The sequence below is a fragment of the Balaenoptera musculus genome, chromosome 3, assembly GCF_009873245.2.
Source record: "Balaenoptera musculus isolate JJ_BM4_2016_0621 chromosome 3, mBalMus1.pri.v3, whole genome shotgun sequence".
Classification (NCBI taxonomy): domain Eukaryota; kingdom Metazoa; phylum Chordata; class Mammalia; order Artiodactyla; family Balaenopteridae; genus Balaenoptera; species Balaenoptera musculus.
This window is the reverse complement of record NC_045787.1, coordinates 164,331,722-164,346,875: the sequence shown is the minus strand read 5'-3', so window position 1 is coordinate 164,346,875 and position 15,154 is coordinate 164,331,722. Positions and strand designations below refer to the sequence as shown.

At 52.6% G+C, this 15,154-nt stretch overlaps 1 protein-coding gene across 7 annotated transcripts in view; it reads right to left on the bottom strand.

Moving 5' to 3' along the window:
* Positions 1–1,064: 1,064 nt before the first annotated feature.
* COL5A3 (collagen type V alpha 3 chain) overlaps positions 1,065–15,154 on the bottom strand; it is a 38,036-nt gene continuing 23,946 nt past the window's right edge. For 5 of the 7 annotated variants that reach the window (XM_036848391.1, XM_036848390.1, XM_036848394.1 and 2 more), the window contains 27 exons: positions 14,774–14,881; positions 14,553–14,660; positions 14,410–14,463; positions 13,908–13,961; positions 13,154–13,261; positions 13,024–13,077; positions 12,787–12,840; positions 12,623–12,676; positions 12,448–12,501; positions 11,810–11,917; positions 11,081–11,134; positions 10,844–10,897; positions 10,401–10,454; positions 10,190–10,243; positions 9,879–9,986; positions 9,647–9,700; positions 9,101–9,154; positions 8,797–8,904; positions 8,454–8,507; positions 8,338–8,373; positions 7,847–7,900; positions 7,051–7,258; positions 6,858–6,970; positions 5,008–5,076; positions 2,450–2,689; positions 1,939–2,051; positions 1,065–1,456 (listed from right to left, as the gene is read on the bottom strand). In XM_036848391.1, coding sequence (XP_036704286.1) covers positions 1,357–1,456; positions 1,939–2,051; positions 2,450–2,689; positions 5,008–5,076; positions 6,858–6,970; positions 7,051–7,258; positions 7,847–7,900; positions 8,338–8,373; positions 8,454–8,507; positions 8,797–8,904; positions 9,101–9,154; positions 9,647–9,700; positions 9,879–9,986; positions 10,190–10,243; positions 10,401–10,454; positions 10,844–10,897; positions 11,081–11,134; positions 11,810–11,917; positions 12,448–12,501; positions 12,623–12,676; positions 12,787–12,840; positions 13,024–13,077; positions 13,154–13,261; positions 13,908–13,961; positions 14,410–14,463; positions 14,553–14,660; positions 14,774–14,881 — 2,283 coding nt within the window. In that variant the 3' untranslated portion in view covers positions 1,065–1,356. Of the gene's footprint in view, positions 2,052–2,449; positions 2,690–5,007; positions 5,077–6,857; positions 6,971–7,050; positions 7,259–7,846; positions 7,901–8,337; positions 8,374–8,453; positions 8,508–8,796; positions 8,905–9,100; positions 9,155–9,646; positions 9,701–9,878; positions 9,987–10,189; positions 10,244–10,400; positions 10,455–10,843; positions 10,898–11,080; positions 11,135–11,809; positions 11,918–12,447; positions 12,502–12,622; positions 12,677–12,786; positions 12,841–13,023; positions 13,078–13,153; positions 13,262–13,907; positions 13,962–14,409; positions 14,464–14,552; positions 14,661–14,773; positions 14,882–15,154 lie in introns of all 7 variants that reach the window. The other 2 variants (XM_036848396.1, XM_036848395.1) reach the window with 1 other exon arrangement.

Sequence of the window (15,154 nt, the reverse complement as noted above, 5' to 3'; positions counted from 1 at the left end):
CCCAAACCCAACTCTCATCTTAACTGATCACATCTTAACTTACCAAACTGGCAATCCCTACCCCATATTCATAGTAACCCCTACTTACCTCTACTCAGTTCATTCTACTTCTTAAATCAACCCTAATTCAATTCAACCCAATATCCAATTCCAAACCCTTAATGCAATCCACTCATCATTCCAACCCCCAATTCAACAGATCCCCAAACTGACTCAACACACTTCAAACCACCCTCCAACTCCACTTATCTTCAACCCACTTCAATGTAATTTACCCTACCCTTAACCCCTAACCTCCAACTCACCACAAGGGTCAACTCATAATTCAATTCTCTTCACTCCCAACTCACTCCCTTGACCTGCCACCCAAACCTTTGACCCCTAGTCATTTTATCTCAAACCAAAACCACATTCCATGTCACCTCTTGATACATCCCCTCAGCTCAGCCAGTGATTCCAGGACCAATCAACCTCCTAATAGGTTCACAATTTTTTTTAGGGTATTCACAGACTTATGCAACCATAACCACAATCAATTTGGAACATTTTCATCACCTCAGAAAGAAATCCTATATCCATTAGCAATCAAGGTCAACATGGAGATCTGGCTATTTTCTTTTTTAAAGTTTAGATGTCTTCCTAATAGGTTCACAATTTTTCCCAGCTTTATTGAGATATAATAGACATATAGCGTTGTGGATGTTTAAAGTGTATATAACATGTTGATTTGATACACTTATATATGGCAAAAAGATTACCACCATAGCATTAGCTAACACCTCCATCACGTCACATATTTACCATTTCTTTTTTGTCCTGAGAACATTTAAGATCTGCTCTCTTAGAGATCTGGCTATTTTTTCAACTTTTCCTCTAGCAGCCTAAGTTAATAAACAGGTCTGTCACTTCCAGTGAATCCCATTATAATTAGGTTCCCCAACCCCCAAAGCTACCTCTACCAAAAGACTCAATTATTAAGACAAGTGGTGGCAGATTCCTCAGGTGAGACAAGAGCCTGACCCTAAGAGAGATACGGCCAGCGTCAGACGAAAGACAGACAGGGACACAGTTCACTGGTTTATTCTCAGACTTGAGATGCAAATTATGCCCTATGGCCTGGGGCGGTGGGGTGGGGGGGGCAGGGGGATCATGCTAGAATCTCTCTCATCATATCCCAGCCTTCTCTAAGGAGGAAGCAGATTAAATATACAACAGAGGTGGTTTTCCCTTTTAATACAGACCCAGGTATAAATAGGGCAGCACCATTAGGATCCTGATTTACCCCCCACCATCTTGGTCCCCAAACCATCTGGCATGGCAAGGTGCATTTGGGGAGATATGGGGGGGAAGCAGTATTCAGAGCTGGGCCGAGGCAGCAGAAGGGGCACACAGCTCAGTCCAGGGAAGTCCCACTTCCCTCTGGAGTCTGACTTCGGTCCCTTCACTGTGAACCCACCTGAAAATAGGAATGAGTGATGGGGTCCCAGCCTGGGATCAGGAGACATCCAGTGCTTAACTATGGGGAAGGTAGCACCAAAGGGTGTTGAGAGCACTGATTGAGGGGTGGGAGGCAGGCACGGGGGGGCATTCATCAGCTCTGAGTTAGAAGTTCATTGCATGGGGGTCGGGGGAGGGAGCTGAGCATCGGGTGAGCATGAAGGGGACAAACAACCAGACTACAGTTATGCCAGCTGGGGAGCAGTGCAGGGAAACTGGGCTCATGGGCCAGGGGAGTCCAGCCTCCAGACCTCCGGAACGGAGAAGGAATATTGTTTGACCGTAACGAGCAGACTCTCCCCTGGCCCCACAGTCCCAGGAGACGATAAATATGATGGCTTCAAAGCCTCAGCACCAAATGTGCCCCATCCGGGGCTCCCTCACTGTCTCTCCCACCCCTGAAGCTCTCAGCTGCTAAAGCAGACGGGGCCCAGTTCAAACCCAAACTTCTGGTTCGTCTGGCCAAAGTCAGCGGACGCCACGTCCCATAAGGGCAGAAATCCCACTCGGGAAGAGCTGAACTGGAAGAGGGTCTTCGTCTGTCCCTTCCGGAGCTGAGCATGGGAAGACACGGATGCCGAGTCAGGGGGAGGGCAGCCGCAGCCTCCCGCCCTGCCCTGGCCAGCCCCTCACCCCTCCCTTACCCTGCAGCCATCATCACCCCTCCCTTACCCTGCAGCCATCATCACCCCTCCCTTACCCTGCAGCCATCATCACCCCTCCCTTACCCTGCAGCCATCATCACCCCTCCCTTACCCTGCAGCCATCATCACCCCTCCCTTACCCTGCAGCCATCATCACCCCTCCCTTACCCTGCAGCCATCATCACCCCTCCCTTACCCTGCAGCCATCATCACCCCTCCCTTACCCTGCAGCCATCATCACCCCTCCCTTACCCTGCAGCCATCATCACCCCTCCCTTACCCTGCAGCCATCATCACCCCTCCCTTACCCTGCAGCCATCATAGGGGACAGTGACGGCGGCTGCTGCCGTCTGGTTGAAGGACAGCTCTTCCCCGTTGGACCCAAGGAAACTGACGGAGCGGCCATGGTCTCCTGCAGCTTCATCCAGCCAGGCGGCCGAGTTCTGGCAGGAGTATGTGAAGCTCTGGCGGGCTGTGGCACTCAGCAACTTCAGGAAGGTCAACTGTACCACACTCACCGGGGCTCCGTCAGCATCCACGTAGGAGAACTGGAGGTGGGACAAAGAGGAGGTGAGGGTACTCCATTCGCCTCTACTCTTTCTGAGGTACCCACCTCCCAGGATCTCCACTCACCGCAGACCTGCCCCCCACCCCACCCCGCCATGTCCTCATCTATATCAGCCCCACCAGCCATCCGGCCATCCACGGTTCTCTTGCAAGCCCCTAGGCACGTGTGGCTATTGAGCCCTTGAAATTGCAGCCGGTGAGACCGAGAAACTTTTCAAAATTTTATCTAAATTTTATTCTTTTGGCACCCATTTTTAAAAAACTGAAGTATAGTTGATTTACGATGTCGTGTTATTTTCAGACTTACAGTGAAAAGATTTAGTTATTTGTGTATATATATGTGTGTATGTGTGTGTATATATATATATATACATATACTCATATATATATTATTTTTCAGATTCTTTTCCATTATAGGTTATTACAAGATATTGAATATATAGTTCCCTGTGCTATACAGTAGGACCTCATTGTTCATCTATTTTATATATAGCAGTATGTATCTGTTAATCTCAAACTCCTAATTTATCCCTCCCTCCCCTTTCCCCTTTGGGAACTGTAAGTTTGTTTTCTATGTCTGTAAGTCTATTTCTGTTTTGTAAATAAGTTCATTTGTATCATTCTTTTTAGATTCCACATGTAAGTGATATCATATATTTGTCTTTCTCTGTCTGACCTACTACACTTACTATGATCGTCTCTAGGTCCATCCATTTAAATTTTAATTTTTTATTTAATTATTTAATTTAAAAATTGTAACTTTAATTTATAACTAATAACTGAGCTTCAATCCATTTATCAGAAAACTGAGGTTTGGAACAACTTGAGGATGTGAATCTACTTTTGCAACTGCAGGTTTTATGCAATCTAAGTACTTCCAAGGAAAGTTAGTGTCCAAATTACGATGTGCTATAAATATAAAATATGCACCAGCCTCTGAAGAACTCAGAGGGGAAAAGTTTAATATGCCTCAATAATCTTTATATTGATATGACAACATTTTGGATATATTGGGTTACATAAAATATATTATTAACTTATCACTGGCTTGAGATAACTGGCTTGGTAATGCGTCCTGGCTTCCTTCTCTTCCCTGTACCATTTCATGTTCCACAACTGATGTTTTCTGGAATCACGTCCCAGATAAACCCCTTGCAATTGAGTCTTTGCCTCAGGGTCTGTTTCAGGGGAACCCAAACCAAGGTACCCCCTGACATTATATTATAGCTTTGTTTCCTTGGTTATTGTCTGTCTGCTTCCTTGGTCATATTCCCAGTAGAATATCAACTTCATGAAGTCAGGAACTGTGTTTTCTTTGCTGCTATGTTCCCAATGTTTAGCATACACATATATGTTACATAAACAAATCCCAAATGAACCCAGGATTCCACTCCATCCCGTAAACCTGACCTTCTTCCCATTTACATATCTTAGAACCTCACTAGACATCAGTCCCGCAAACCAGGAACCTGGGTGTCATCCCGACCTCTTCCCTCCCCTCCATCTCATCAATTACTCATCTCATCAATTACTCACCTCATCAGTTACTATTAATAGGTCCTATTCACCGTGCCATCTCATCAGTTACTAGGTCCTATTGACTTATCATCTCATCAATTACTAGGTCGTACTGACTTGCTCTCTTAGAGGTTGTTCTAAGCCATGCCCTCCTCTCCATCCCCATAGCACCAGCTCCAGCCTGGTCCTTTCCTTGCTCTCTTGGACCAACACATCAGTCTTCTGGGTCTCCCAGCCTCCAATTTCCCTATCACCACCACCACCAGCTCAGAGGTATTTTTCTATCACAGAGATTTAATCTCGGTCCCTCCCTCACTTAAAAACATTCCATGGCTCCCTACTGCTCATAGATCTTTCTGAGGAAGTGGGCCTAGCTCACACCCACCTCCCCAGCCTCTTCTCCTACCACATTCCCCCTCACACTCTCTAAAGCAGAGCAAGTCACCTTTTCTTTAAATTTATCAGGCCCTCTCTTGACTCTGGGCCTTCGTATATCCTGTTCCATCTGCCTGGAACACTATTCCTTGTCCTCCCAAACGTGCAACCCAGCTTATTCCTTAGACCTCAGCTGAGCTGTGACTTCTACCAGGAAGCCTTCAGGTCCTTCCAGCACTGCCTCTGGATCGCCACCATGACCTGTGCTTGCCCTATCATACATCTGACGCTGTGATCATCAGGAAGGCAAAGTGAGTCTATCCTGTTCATCTCACCTCCTCCAATTCCCATGCTGGTTCCCACCAATTTTTATACCATCCCCACCTTGGCCTCCAGGGCAACTCACCTTCTTCCCTCGACGGAATGTGCTATACCAGCTTCCAAGCTTTTCTCTGGACCAGGAGGCCAGTTTCACCTGGGGGATGGAGGGGAGGGTGTAGCAGGTGCCCCAGGGGGCCACCGTGTCCTTTCTGCATTTACCTCCCCACAATGAAAGCTACTGACTGTAAATATCAGGGACTCTCAGGCTGTTCTCTGACTGTTGGACTGGGCTTGGCTGGTGCACAGGACAGACCCAAGAGGCTGGGTGGTCCTGCCTTCTGAGGCAGCCTCCACCAATGATTGACGAGAGCTGGTGGATAAATGCCCCGGCTCCCTCTCCCCGAGGTGGGGGACAGCTCCCAGGATCCTACCCTACACTGTCTCCCGGAAGTCCCCAGTGGAACTGAGCCCTGGGTGTCCAATGGTGATGTTTTAACAGCACACCCCTTATTGGCTGCCTCCCCTGGCCCCTCTCACTTACCCCTACTGGGATCACCTCCTAAATAAATGACTTGCCCTTGTCAAACCCTCATCTCAGGGTCTGTGTCTGGGGAACCCAAACCAAGAATGTTCCTCACTCCCTGCCCCAGCCTCTCTCTGGGCAGAAGGAAGATGAAATGGTGAGAGATCAGGCCTCAGGTTTCAGCAACTGTTTAGAGATCAAGCCCCGCCCTCAAGCCCCCATAAATTGGGTGGGGGTGAGCTCGTCTAAATTTGCATCCACTAAGGTATCTGAGTTCCCACTAAACCAAGGCTCTGACCAGTAAAAAATAAGAATAAATAAGAAGAACATTATTGGGCACCTTTGCAGGCCCTGCGCTTACAACGTGTTTTACCTGCAGTAGAGGTATTAACACAGCGACGCACATAGTCAGTGTTCGATCAGTGTCCCCTGATACGTTCATTGGCACCTCAATTGCACAACCACACTATGAGGTAGATACTTTCTTGAACCCCACTTTACAGATGAAAAAACTGAGGTGACAGATCTGGATTCCAATCCGAGCAGTCCAGGGTCCAGAAGCTCACTGCTCACCCACTGCCCTCTAGAGCTAAGCCTGGTGCTTGGTGTCAGAGGCTGTTAGGCTCAGGGCTCCCTGATGGAGAACCCCAGGATTTCTGGGGGACCAGGTGGAGGGCAGTGAGCCCACGGTGCCTATAAGACAGCAGGTTAGGAGGCACAATAGAGCGTGGTTAAGGGCTGGGACAAGAGCCAGACTGTCGTGGGTAATCTTGTCCCCTCTCTGTGCCTCAGTTTCCCTGTCTGGGGGATGATAACAGAATTTTATTTTTTTAATTGGAGTATAGTTGATTTACAATGTTGTGTTAGTTTCAGGTTACAGAAAAGTGATTCAGTTATACATACATACATATCTAATACATATCTATTGTTTTCAGATTCTTTCCCCTCATAGGTTATTACAAAATATTGAGTATAGTTCCCTGTGCTACACAGTAGGTTCTTGTTGGTTATCTATTTTAGGAATGATAACAGAATGGCCACATTGGTGGTTGTTAATGCAGCCAGGCGCTTCGGGCTGGCACACATACCTGCTACTTCAAGGTTCTCCATCATTATTGATTTCTTTACTAGATTTTCTTATCCGTCTTTCCCCATAGAAAATGAGCTCCATAACAGCAAAGCAAAGAAGTTTGTTTTGTTTTGTTTTGTTTTGGATTCTCCGCTGTAACCCCAGCATTTCAAGGAGTTGGCATACAGTAGGTGCTCAATAGATGTTGGTTGAAGGAAAAATAAAGTCCCAGTCAACGCCTGGTGTGTGTGTGTGGGCAGGGTATGAATGAAATGGTTTCCAGAGTCTTGTCCCTCCTTCCACCACCACCACCACCTCCCACTTCGCCCCCAGAGGTACTCACGGTCTCAAACTTCTTGTCTGGGTAAAGGCAGGTCTCTCCTCCCGCCGTGAAGTTGCAGAAAACCCTGAGCGCATCCCGCGCGCAGCCCTGATTGGGGTCAATCCAGTACTCCCCTGCCGCAGAGCCAGGTAGGGCGGATGAGCCGGGAGGACCCCAAGGCACCCCGCCCACCGGGGGAGGGACGGGACCTCACCGTCGGGCAAATGCGGGTGGTTGCGGTGCAACTCGCCGCACACGAGGCCCGGGCTCTCAGCCGTGCCCGGAGGGCGTCGCAGCTGCTCCAGCTCGAAACTCAGCGACGTTATCGAGGCCAGCACCTCCTCCAGGCCGCCCTCCGGGACTCCCAGGCCCGGGACCGAGCGCCGGCGCCGGCGCAGCCCGTGCAGCTCCGCAAATGGACCCTGGGCGGAGGTGGGGATGGAGGAGAGGAGGAGATCAGAGACGCAGGAGGAAGAGACAGGGAGAGAGACGGGCAGAAATGAAAGACATGGGGGACAGAAAGACACAGGGGTAGGGGGAGAGGAGAAAGGGGAGGGAGAGATAGAGACAGGGACAGGGGGAGATAGACAGTCAGAAACAGAGGGAGACACGGGAAGGAGAGAGAAAGAAAGGCTCAGAGATGGGGAGAGGCCGAAGCGGAGAGACGATAAAAAGAGACAGAACCACAAAGTCAGGCAAAGGAGAGAGAGAGACAAGGACAGAGAGAGACAGAGAGAGGGTGCGCCCGGAAGAGAGAAACAAAGATAAAAATAGTAAACAAGTGTTTGAGATAGAGACAGAGAAAGGCCAGGAGAGATGGACATACGAGATACGGTCAGAGCCCCCATGGATGTCCCCCCCAACGCCCTACACACAGCCCAGTTCCTCCTTCAGCTTTTGGGCCACCTCCCACCCCACCTGCACCCCCTGAACACCTGGTGTTCCGTCCAGTTCTGGGCACTGAGGGACCCAAGGGGGACACACTCCAACATAGTCCCTGGGTAACTCACCTGGGGGCCGGGGGGACCTGGGGGGCCAGTGTCTCCGCGGGGACCTTGGGATCCCTGTAGGGAGAAGTCATTTGGGTGTGAACTCTGTCTATGGAGAGCGCTGCCTGCCAACACACACACACACACACACACACACAGAGAGCACTGGGGGTAAGGACATGCAATTTTCAGCACCAAGCATAAACTGCAAATTTTCTTTCTATATGTGAACATCTCTGAAGTCATCGTCTTAACATCTGTGACAAGTCATAGTTTACTTGGCAGAACTGTTTTCTTCCGTAGCAGTTTATAAAATAATGGCTCATCTTACAATGGATGGCATCTTAGATTTGATAAAATACAATGGTAGGTGTTGAAGAAATACTTGTTGAATGCCTGACTGACTGACTGAATAAATAAATGAATGAATGCAAAGGCCCTGAGGGTTCTGGCGCCGTGAAGGGGGCTGGGAAGCTGGGATGTGGGAGCCCAAGGGAACAGTGAGTACTCACCAGGGACCCCTTTGAGCCTTTCTGTCCTGGAGGACCCTGTGGGGTAGAGACAGGGAGAGCCGGAGTCCTGGCTGGCCCAACAAGGTGACCCCACCCCACAAACTCCTCATACTCACCACCACACCTCGGGGCCCAGGGTGGCCCAGAGAGCCGATGGGACCAGGGGAACCCTGGAGAAAGGACATCAGAGTCATCATTGACAGGGTTCATCCCTATGGTCCAGACACATCCCCCAGACAGGCTTCCAATTCCCTCCAAAGAAGACCCCAAACCCCAGATGCAGACTTCAACCTTCAAGTCCCCAGAGAGAGCCCCCCATTTTCTCCAGACACAACCCCTATTATTCTAGACCCAGGCTTCCCAAATCCCCACACCCACAGTCTCCAAACAAGCCCCACTTCTGCCTTCCCACCACCCTCTGAACACAATCTTCCCACTCGAGGCAGGACACACACTCACAGGTTCTCCCTGGAGGCCAGGGGGGCCTTGCACTCCTGGCAAACCCTGATCCCCTTTCTCACCAGCCTCCCCAGGGGGACCAACGAGACCAATTAATCCGATGTGGCCCTGGAGGATAAAAGAGGCACATGTTGGGGAAGAAGTGAGGGCGGGGGATTGGGAGACTTTTCTCCTAGAGCCTTGGTGTAGTGAGTTTGGAGCAGAGGAGACCCCAATCTCCTAGCCCTCTGGCTACAGAGGGAGGTAAAGGTGGAGGAGAGGGAGGTAAGTGGGGGAGGAGAATAATGGAAGGAGGTATCCTTACCTTTTCCCCCTTGAAGCCAGCATCTCCCTTCAGCCCTGGGAGGCCAGAGGGCCCCTGGAAGGAGAGTTAGGGTCAGTTGGTGAGTCTCAAACAGAAAGCCTCAAGGTCCATGTGAGTGATTGGGGGATGGTCAAACGGGAAATTACCCAGGTTTCAAATGGAATTACCAGGGAAGTGGTCATGGGGATGCTGGTCAAGAAAGAGGAGGGATAATGAGAGATGAATGAAGGGGTTTGTTGGAGGATGGCCAACTTGGATGGTCAGTGGTCAACATCAATGTAGATGGTCAGTGTAGGCTATTAAGATAGGTGGTCTGTTTGGTCAATGTAGACCATCAAGATAGAGGGTCAGTGTGGATAGCCAGTGTAGATCATTGAGATGAGTGATGAGAAGAGATGGTTAGTATAGATGGTTAAGGGTGGACCATCAGATGGATGGTCAATGAGAGGTCAGTCTGCAGCATCAGCACCCATGGTCACTAGATGGTCACTGGATGCCCAGTGTGGTTCCCAGCGCTGGGACCTCAGGGACAAAGGAGTCTCTTACCAGGGGGCCAGGAGGGCCCAACTGTCCAGGAGGTCCCAGGAGGCCTGGTTCACCCTAGGGCAAAGCAGAACATGGGGGGCTGAACTCTGCCAGAACTCAATGTGGATGCCCCACTGCCCACCAGGGTCAGCTCCTGCTAACTATGGTGAGAAATTACAAGACGGGAGCACCTAAGGAAGGCAGGATCCCACCCCCCCCCACCCCGCCCTGTCCCTGTTCCCACCCCACTCACCACAGGGCCGGGGATCCCTCGAAGACCCTCAGGCCCGACACGCCCAGGGGGCCCTCGAGTCCCCACTGGGCCTGTCCTCCCTGGGGGCCCGTCAGGACCTGGTTCCCCCTGAAAAGGACAGGGGCAAGGGAGGGGGCAGAGAGAGTCAGGGGGTGGTTGCCTCGCCACCCACCAGCCAAGAACCAGCAGGGAGGGGGGCGGAATTGGAGCACCCATGGTGTCCCAGGCCTCTCCCCATTCTGATGGCCCAACTGTTGGCTGACAGGTCAGGATAAGGACCCCCCACCACCACCTTGGCAGGGGGCACTCACCTTGGTACCTTTCTCCCCTTCTCTGCCTTCTCGACCCGTGTGACCAGAAGGACCCTTAGGGGAGAAAGTGTGAGTGGGGGGCTGTGAGGTGAGTGGGTGCTCTGGGGATGAGTGGGGGGTTTGTAGCAGGGAGAGGGGGGCTGTGAGAGTGAATGGAACAAAGTTGGAGCCAGGGCAGCCAGGAGGTGGTGGTGGGGTGGTCAACACTCACCCTTTTGCCAGGGGGCCCAGGGGGACCGGGTTCCCCAGAAGCACCAGGTGGACCCTATGGAGATTAGAACCAGCAGGGTAGTTGAGGATGACGGTTTCAGGATGCCTTTTTTTTTTAACATCTTTATTGGAGTATAATTGCTTTACAATAGTGTGTTAGTTTCTGCTTTATAACAAAGTGGATCAGTTATACGTATACATATGTCCCCATCAGGATGCCTTTGATGCGAAGACAGCCTTCCCCACATATCACCCAGCACCAGCTATCTCCCGCCTCCACCCTCAAGCTGCTCGCATTCAAGGTGAGGCCCCAGAGAGGCAAAGCAGGTGCATCTACAAGGGCCCTGGGTACCTCATTAACCCACTCACCTGACCCCCCAATTCACCCACCCACCAGCCCCGACCCCCCTCTTCATGCACCATATCCTCTGTCCCCCTACTCACCAGTCCCCCCACATCTCCAGGGTCTCCCTTCTCCCCTGGGGGGCCGTCTTGACCCTGTGGTGGGAGGAACAAAGTCGGAAGGGGTCATGGGGGCACATGAGAATTTAGGGGTGAGGTTTGGAGGAAAGTGAAGGTTATTTTCTCTATCGACCTTGCCCAGGTCTGTGGGGGGCTTGTGGAGATGGGGACAGAATAGGGAATATGCTGGGCTTTCGAGTAAGGAGGGGTCACACTCACCGAAACCCCAGGGTCTCCGGGGGGGCCTAGGTCTCCTGGGAGCCCTGTGGGGCCCTGGAACACAGAATGATGGATAATTATATCTCTGAACGATGGAGCGTTCATTCATTCATTCATTTAACTGTGCCCAGGCACAGTTCTGGTTGCTGGGATACAATGGTGAACAAAACACAAAATCCCAGCCCTGGTAGAAGGAACACTCTCGTGTTTAATGTGAGCTAAGAATGTTCCATGCATCCTCTCACTGCATCCTCTAGGCTTGGGATTCACAGATAGAACTGACCTCAGAGAAAGGACTCGGCAAGCGGTGGGGTGGTGAGATTCAAATCAAGGTCCCTCAGACTCCGAAGCTCCTTGCTGCTCTCCCTCCCAAGCCCGAGCCCCATCGCCATGGTGGGAGGGGCTCAACCGCTGCCCTGATGGCAAATCCTTCATCAGCCAACTCTGACCCAGCATGAGTCTCAACCTTGACCTTGCCAGCATTGTTAGAACAACTCAGTGTGGAATCAAGTTTCCCCTACTGCAATGACATATAACCACTTCATTTTTATATTGATTCATTCTTTCATTCAATCATTCATTCATTCAGCCATGTTCCAGGTTGTTTGTGGAATCAGCACACTGGAGGATGGGAACCACCCCCCCCCCGGCTAGAAGTTGGGGAGCAGGTCCAAGGTGACACATGTGCTCCTCCCCCGAGTCTCTGCCTCCATGTCCCCCAGGACTCACCACGTTCCCTTTTGCTCCATCCTCTCCGGGGGGGCCTTTCTTGCCCGGGGGTCCAGCTGCCCCAGATGGGCCTGCATCCCCCTTTTCACCAATTTCTCCCTTGGGCCCCTTTGCAGAAACAGAGTTCAGAGGCGCCTGGACTCTCCAGGGGTCAAGGGTTAGCATACCTGGACTCAGGAATCTAGGTGGCCTGGGGCTTTCCTGGGGTTAAGGGTCAGAGTAGCCTAGACTGCCCAAGGGTCAGAGGTCAGAGGAATCTAGGATTTATAGGAGTCAGGGGTCAGGATGGTCCAGTTGCCCAGAGGTCATGGACAAGTTTGGGCTAGCCCATGTGCCACCCTGGAGTGAATCAGAAAAGGGATCCCCTCTGGGCGACTCATCCCCAAGCCAGGGCTTGTGGTTTAGATCTGAGCCCCACCTGCCTCCTCAGCCCTACACCCTTGTGCAGTATACAACCTAGAGAACTTTATGTAGCAACCCTGATACCTTTCAGGGCTCTGTCATCAAGATAACGGGGGATGCATGTAGGTCCTGGGTCAGTGGGTGACCTAGGGCTGCAGAGGTCATGGTGGCCCTAGATGCCCAGGGGTCAGGGATTCCCTGAGATGGGTGCAGCGACACTGGACAAAGTTACTCACAAGGATGCCTGGGATTCCTGGGGGTCCCGGGTCTCCAGGCTCCCCTGGCTCACCCTGCAGGAGGCAAAGTGAAGGTGAGGAGTGTTCCCATCCTGGCAGCCAGAACAGCCACCCCCAGGCAGGACTGGCTGTGCCTCCCCGCCCCGGGCAGAATCCTGTTCTCTCTCTCTCTCACCTTCTCGCCCACTGCTCCAGGCTGACCAACTCCCCCAGGCAGCCCTGGAGGACCCTGGAGAGACAGCAAGGGGTACAGCTGGGACTGTGCGATCCCAACAGCCCCTTCTTGGGAAAGCCGTGTCCTCACCTCTGAGGCATCCTGCCCTCTCCCAGAGTCCTCACCTCTGATCTGCTGGGGCCCTGGGGACCCCGAGGGCCTGGAGCTCCATGGGGACCCTGTGGGACAGTCAGAAGAGCATCCAGTGACCCCATGGCCCTTCAAAACTCCACTAATCACAAACACCACCCTTGGCGCTGGTGACCCACAGGATCCTTAAAATGACAATGTGCCCCCCCAAATCGGTTTAATGGCCACCCCTGCCCTACCACCACCCCCCCATTTGCCCCCATTGTCCATACCATGGACCCTACATCTCCAACTTCCCCCTTTTCTCCAGGAGGGCCTGGCATCCCCTGTGGAACAAAGAAGCAAAATTGGGGCACAAAGTGGGAAGGACCAGAGGCTCTACCCCCAAACTCAGACACCTACCTGCAGGCCAGGGGGGCCAATCACCCCCGTGAAGCCTCTCACTCCATCATCTCCTTTCTGCCCAAAGAGGCCTGGAGGTCCCCGGTGTCCCTGAGCCCCATCTGCCCCCTGGGAGGAGGACAGGGCAGGGCACAGTTAGGGTCTGTGTCAAGGGTTGGAGAGAGGCTCAAGGTCAAAGTCAGGACTGAGGTTCACGGTTGGGATTAAGTTTGGAGAGGGTCAGGACTGGGTTTGAAGTTGGGGATGCAGGTTAAGCATCAGAGATTAGGAATGAAGTCAAGGGTTGAGTCAAAGTTTTTCTAAAAACTTTGCCTTGGGTGGTGAGTCAGGGTCAAGTTGAGGTCAGTTAAGGTGGTGAGGGGAAGGTCCGGATGGGGTTGAGATGTAGGGTAGGGTTTGAGGTTAGGGCCAAGGTAGAATCAGAGTTTGAGCCCAGGTTTGGGGTCTGCCTTGGAGGGTGGGTCAGGACTGGGGTTAAGGGTAAGACGGGGTCAGGTTCGGCTAATGTTGGCTGTGCAGATCAGGTGTGAGTTGGGATTGAGGTTAAGGTCACAAGCAGTGTTGAGATTAGGGCTGTGATGGGGTTCAGGGGTTGAGGTCAGGGTTGAGTCAGATTCTGGGGTGAGCTCATATTGAGCGTTGGCATGGAGGGGTAGGTCAGGGTCAGGGCTGAGTTTGGGCCCGAGTCACCATGGAGAGCACTGTCCCTTCCCACTGGGGATCCAGGGATGGCCACAAAGCTGGGAGCACTCACCGGGGAGCCTGGGTGTCCCACAAGACCCCGTATCCCTGTTGGTCCAGGTGGGCCCTGGAGGAGGGAACAGAGTCAAAAACCCCTCAGGTTCAAGATTGGTGGGAGGAAACACTAGAGATGTCAATCACTGCACCCCTGTCCACTCCCCCCACCAAGAAGCTGCATTTCCCTCCCCCAACCCTGTCTTATTAGCTACCAACTCATGGGACCAGACAGAGCATCTGTCCTAAGTTTGGCCCATCAGGACGTTTGCCCAAAAGTCCCACCAGGACCCAGGGACTGAGCTGGCCGCCTGATGCTGGGCGCTGAGGCTGAACTTCCGGAGGGAAGCTGGGGGTGCAATTAACCCCTTTATTCCAGGTAGCTTGAGTGGCTTCTGTTACTTGCAGGTGTCAAGATGGGTCTCATGAAGGCAGGAAGCTCTGTGGCCTCCCCCCGTCCACCTTCCGCATCCCTCTCCCCTCCCCGAGGACCACCCCCCTCACTGGGGCCCCCCACTCACCGCATCCCCCTTATCGCCTTTGCTGCCCTTGTGACCCGGGGCTCCCACTTCTCCCTGCAGAGGAAACAGGATGAGGGAGAACCAAGCCTCCCTCTGTCCCCATCCTCCCCCCAGCCCCTCCCCTTCCATGAGCTCTCTCTCACCTTGTCCCCTTCCTCGCCAGAAGGCCCCACAGCTCCAGGGGATCCAGGAAGCCCCAGGGGCCCTGGGATCCCGTCTTTGCCAGTGGGGCCAGGGGGGCCGCGTTCACCCTGATGGGCGGAGTGGAAAGGGGTATGTCGGGGCCAGGAGGGCAGAAATGAGCTCCTGATATGTAGAGGGCTGGGTCTTGGGGATGCCTGGGGGATGGGGGGCAGGCACTTACCGGGGACCCCTTCTCGCCTGCAGGACCAACAGGGCCTTGGCCTCCACTTTGGCCAGGAAGCCCAATGCCCCCTGCTGGGCCTACAGGACCGCGCTCCCCAGGGGAGCCCTGAAAACAGGGGTGAAGGGTCAGGGATAATAGCAGTAGTGGTAATTCTCATTTATTGGAGGGTTTTCAAGCAGTCAGGCCCTGAGTTAGGTGGTTACCAGCACATCCAATCTATTCCCCAGACAGCAGCCAGAGGGCGCTGTGAACACCTGAGTCCGAGCACGTGCGCACCCCTCCCCCCCCCCACATCCCTCTGTGGCTCCCACCTTACTTGATGAAAAAAGGGTTTTCCTGGCAGCCCACAAGGTCCTGCACGACCATGCTCTCACCTCC